At 47.2% G+C, this 5,475-nt stretch overlaps 1 protein-coding gene across 1 annotated transcript; it reads left to right on the top strand.

The window, feature by feature from the left end:
• Positions 1-3,828: 3,828 nt before the first annotated feature.
• On the top strand, positions 3,829-4,457 carry LOC137636294 (uncharacterized; the record flags this gene model as incomplete). Its single annotated transcript, XM_068368718.1, has 1 exon — positions 3,829-4,457. A coding segment is annotated over exon 1 (629 nt), but the record flags the coding sequence as incomplete, so codon positions are not given.
• Positions 4,458-5,475: the final 1,018 nt, after the last annotated feature.

Genomic DNA, 5,475 nt, shown 5'->3' with positions numbered 1-5,475 from the left:
GGCATCTTCGGTGGCGGGTAGCAGGGGCTGCGAGGCGGCGGAGGTGGACGGGACTGGCTCCTCGACCACTACAGGGGCTGCCATAGGTGGTGGGACGACCTCGCCCTCCGAATCAGGGTACTCCACCTGATCCTCTTCTTCCTCCAGATCCTCACCCATGAGGGTCCTCTTGGTGTTGTCAGACACGTCCGACATCTTCTCCACCTTGTCCAGACGACACTTACTCAGCGTGGTCTCGATGTCGGGCTCAACGGTCAGTTGAACCAAGGGGATCTGATCCTGGGGAATCACAGAATCTGCTGATGCTCATGGGAAAAGCATGGCCCTCATCTTCTCACTGGGGAGATACGGCCCGGTGGCGTTCTTCTGGAAACCGCGCACCCACTTGCGCAGTTTCTCTCGAGCATTGTCCCTGGCCTCCGCGGACGGAGGGTTGTCGAACGCCTCATCAAGGAGGCCTTTGCAGATTGAGCAAGGACTGTGGATCCCAATATTTCAAGTTGCCCTTTTTAGCCGTACAGTTGGCGTGGGTCCGGCAAGCCCTATTCCCGTAGAAGTCCGGGTGGTGAACTGCACAAAAGGAGCTTTCACACTTCAGGTACTCCTTCTGTAAAAGAAAGAGAACATGAGTACATGGAAAACAGAGTTATGGCATAATTACTCTTAAAATTACGATTCACTAATCTGTAGCTCTGTGTTTTATGTGAGCTCAGGATAGGTGAGCTAGAAGAGAAGTAGGAAGACACATACTTGTGAATCCCGTCCAGCCAGTTACCGTGACCTTTTCTGCCGACAATTCTTTAGGACCTGAGGTTCTAGGGGAGGGAATGGTATCCCTTGGGGGAGCCAAACTAGGCTTCCTTAAACAGGAATTGTCTACAGAGTGGAGAGGGTCTGAAATCGTTCAGAACCTAGAGAAAAGAGGGGGAAAATAGGGTAAACCCCCTTATATTTGGGTATGTCCTGACAAGAGACTGCACTGAGAAGCACAGAGTATGCTGGAAACATTGTACTGTACAATCGTACACCTCAGTCACTGTCTTCAAGGTATGAAATAGCAAAGAAGATCAGTCTGGCTATACGGCTGTATAGGTCGACTACAGGCATGGGGCCGGCAGCCGGGGGGAAGGGGTGCTTGTCTATGGAAGCCGCAAGAGCGTCGCCGGCAAGCCGGCGGAAAGCCGGAGTCCGGTCCGGCGGGGTGAATCCGTCTAGGGCTACACACTGAGCAGCAGAGAGGTAGGAAACACCTATAAGGGCGACCCCCGGCACGGCGGAAGGTCGCCGGCAGGGCGGTGGCCTGCGGCAGCCGGCAGGCTATCGGCGTTGGTGAACCTAGCTGGGTACATAAGATGGAAGGTTGTCTGAGAAGTCGGCGGCAGCGGCGGCAAGGGGCGGCAGCGGCGGCAAGGGGCGGCGGCCCCGGGAGCCGGCAGGCTGTCGCCTTAGGTAATTCTCAGATAGGAACATCCTGTGAGGTAGGAAGGTCACCTGGGGTGCTAGCGGCGGCAAGGGGCGGCATCCCCCGGCAGCCAGCAACTTGTTGCCTTAGGTAATCCTCAGATAGGAACGTCCTATGAAGTAGGAAAGTCACCTGGGGTGCCGACGGCTAGCGCCGGCAGTGGACCGGCACCATGATAGAAGAGAGAAAGATAAGGAGGGAGTGGGGAAGGGTAATGTCCGATACCCGACCGGCTTACCTCCGGAAGGAGTGCACTCATGATAGGAGGGGATATGCCTATCACCCGCCGGCAGGGAGCTGGCAGACGGCTGGAAGCCTATGGTAATCCAAGGGAGGATCAGAGGACACTCAAAAAAAGGTGGGGGAGGGTGATCTTCAATACTACCTTATAGTTCGACTATGAGGGGAAAGTGTAGCAGAGCGGCCAGTCAAGCAGGAGAGCACAGCTTAACCTATGTAGGACAGTGGACAGGGGTGTGAAGGCAAGCCGACACAAAGGGATAGAGTGCGGGTAGGGGTCTGAGGGCGCAGAAGGGGTCGTAACCCTAAAGCTCCCAAGGGGTGGGTGAATCTCCAACCCTAGGGTAGGTTAGCTCAGAGTAGGAACAGCACTGGTGTACTGTCCTAAACTATAATAAAACAGAATCTTCCAACGCCTAACCTAAACCAGGAGAGCTTCTCCTAGATTAGGGAGGGCTGGGGAGACGTATTGCTAGGCTACAGGAGGAAGGGACATGTCCCAACCAAGAGCAGTCTAGGGGGAAGGGCAGGGCCCCTCCACCTTCAGTCTCAGTCGATACCTAAAGGGAAAGGCATTCCCTAAGGGTGGACTGGGATGAACGATAGGTACTCTGGGGTTCTGTCCGAAGTCCCCCCATAAACTATGGTAGGGAAGAGGGAAGAATGATTTAGCCTAACCTACCCGAAAATATTTCCGGGTAAGGGGCTAAGATATAGCAAGGCTACCCAGAGGGAGGTTACCCGAAGGTAACAGGGGAGATAAGGAAGCATACAAGGGTCCCAACATTGGGTTAGGGGATGTGACATAGATGGACCAGGCACGGTCCCTTGTATGGTCCCTAGAAGGCGAAAGACATGTGCAACACTGAATCTTGTATACTGTATGTTTAAAAATGCCTATATCTTCATTAACATAACACTAGGAACACTTATTATATCATGCAGAAGTAAACATGAACACTATTCTGCAGCCTAGGCTAGGCTGAAAGTCTAGTATGGGGTCGGCTAACTAAGAGCGCCGAAGAATACCATGGGCATAATATAACTAATTCCTATTAATGAAGACTAAATAACTAATGTTATTTAATTAGTTATGAGGCCAGGAAGGCTGTTCTGGCTAACTAAATAACTCATGCAAGGCGAACAGCTGCACCATAAAATGGCGCCTCCGGGAAAAGCACAGCTCCACCACAAAACACAAGATTTTAGCGTAAAAAATTGTTACTTTACGGCCAAAGCTTATTTAACAAGCCGATCAGTTTCCAATTGCTCATCTGCGTCCGAGAAAAGCAAATCGTCGGATGCGTCCTGTTGGCGAGGGTTGGATGCGTCCTGACATCGAGGGACGCGTGCGTCCTGGCACCGCGCGCTAGAAGCGTCCTTGAGGCAGGAGGTTGATTAGTCATTTGATTATTGATTAACGATTTAATTGATTTGACCATTATCTTGGCATTTTTCATTTTTCATATGCCATGCGGTCTTTATTCAAATTTCAATAAGGTAGTTTTGTTGGTTTTTCCTGTGTCAGTTAGGTGAAAACTCCTGCAGTACTTTATGGAAATAAATGCCATTTTTAGGTTAAAATTATTAACTTTTTTTAACTTAACCTTCACATTTTGGAATGACTAAATGAGTTATCTCATGAGGGAAGATAGGACTTAAGGGGAAGTTTATATTTACGTCAATGGAAAGCTATCGGTGTCAATCCTTTATTGTAATGTTCTACGGTATTACCTCCCGGTGGTCTTAGGGCGTTTTGACTTTTACAGTACTGCTCCCCTAACGCTTTGTGAAACTGTCGTTAACGTAACTGATTCAGTCCAACCGCACTTGATTGGGATTTACTATTCTGTGCCCTGGAGTAGCATCTGAATATCAAGGTGATATCGGTGCCGACAGTCCCGGTATTGAGTAATCTGTGGACTTAAACGTGTGCAGGGAAAGCAAACTGTCTTCATTGCGGTTCTCAAGTTTGTCAAGTGTGAGAGTGTTGGCCCTCTATCCTTCAGGCTCGGGTGCGGAAATCAGAAACTACTTAATACAAAACCGGAAAGTATGCTGTTCAGCTACCTTTCAAGAGTGATAAGCGTCCCGCTTCAAATTATGCTAGAGCCTTTGCCCAACTCATGTCAGTCAAAAAATTAAAGAACCCCCAATTTGTTACTGATTACCGTAAGATTTTGGATGAGTATCTTGAAGAAAACTTTATTGAGCTTGTCCCCTTAGGCACCCGTGTTGAAAAAGTACATTATTTACCGCATCATCCTGTAGTTAAGAATTCAGCCACCACTACTATGCGTATTGTCTTCAACGCTTCATACAGGTCGAACCCAAATTCACTTTCTCTGAACGATTCTCTGTACACAGGACCCAATCTTGCATCGAAGATTCAATCGATGATTTTAATGTTCCTGGAGAAGGCCTTTGGTTTAACTTCAGATATTTCCAAGGCATTCCTTCGCATAGAGATTGTCCCAGAACAGAGAGACTTCTGTCGCTTTCTTTTCTTTGAAGATCCAGAAATGACAAGGATCGTCATATATCGATTTAAAGTTGTTCTGTTTGGCGCCACCTCGAGCCCCTACTTGCTTAACCGAGCTATCCAACATCATTTGGACAGTCAGTCCAGTAGATTGGCGTCGACACTCACAACTAGTTTCTATGTTGATAGCTTTCAATGCTGTTATGTCAACCCCAAAGACATTCTGAGTGAGAGGCCCCTCATTGAGGCACTTATGTTAAAGGCTAACATGCCGTTAGCCAAATGGACGACTAATGCCCCTCTTAACGGCGATTTCACAGAAAGAGGCATTCATGATTACCTCGGTCTTGAATGGGATACTGTTAATGATACCTTGAATGTTAAATTACCCCCTGAATTAGAGATAAGTCATTCCCACATGAACACTAAAAGAAAGGTCGTGTCCCTGTTCTCTTCCATTTATGACCCTATTGGTCTTAATTCTCCTGATACAATTCTAGGCAAACTCTTCATTCAAAAACTCTGGATGACTGATAAGGGCTGGGACACCCCTATTGACCCTGAGCAAGTTCAAGAACTAAGTGATATCATCAAAAGGTACAAAGGTCTTGAACAAATTAAAGTCCCTCGTAATGCGCATGATGGCAGTCAACCAGCATTGCACATTTTTGCCGATGCTTCCAAGCTCGCTTTCGGAGTAGCTGCTTACATAGTCACCAAGGAAGGTAATTCTCGCCTCCTTACGGCTAAAGCCCGAGTCACCCCTAAACATATGTTGGAAATGGATGAACGTTTAACCATTCCCAAACTTGAGTTAACAGCGCTCTTACTGGGCTGTCGTTTAGCCAAACACTTGTAAGAGCTGCGCCCTAGCATATATGCTTCGGTCACTGTTTGGTCCGACGCTTCATTTGATTATTAATTTACAATTTAATTGATTTGACCATTTTCTTGGCATTTTTCATTTTTCATATGCCATGCAGTCTTTATTCAAATTTCAATGAGGTAGTTTTGTTGGTTTTTCCCGTATCAGTTAGGTGAAAATTCCTGTTGTACTTTATGGAAATAAACGTCATTTTTAGGTTAAAATTATTAGCTTTTTTTAACTTAAACTTCACATTTTTAAATGACTAGATGAGTTATCTCATGAGGTGAAATATGACTTAAGGGGAAGTTTATATTTACGTCAATGGAAAGCTATCGGTGTCAATCCTTTATTGCAATGTTCTACGGTATTACCTCCCGGTGGTCTTAGGGCGTTTTGACTTTTACAGTACTACTCCCCCTAACT

This window comes from Palaemon carinicauda, unplaced genomic scaffold, assembly GCF_036898095.1.
Source record: "Palaemon carinicauda isolate YSFRI2023 unplaced genomic scaffold, ASM3689809v2 scaffold268, whole genome shotgun sequence".
Taxonomy (NCBI): Eukaryota; Metazoa; Arthropoda; class Malacostraca; order Decapoda; family Palaemonidae; genus Palaemon; species Palaemon carinicauda.
Note: the sequence above shows the minus strand (reverse complement) of the source record. Positions and strands in the feature narration are given on the sequence as shown.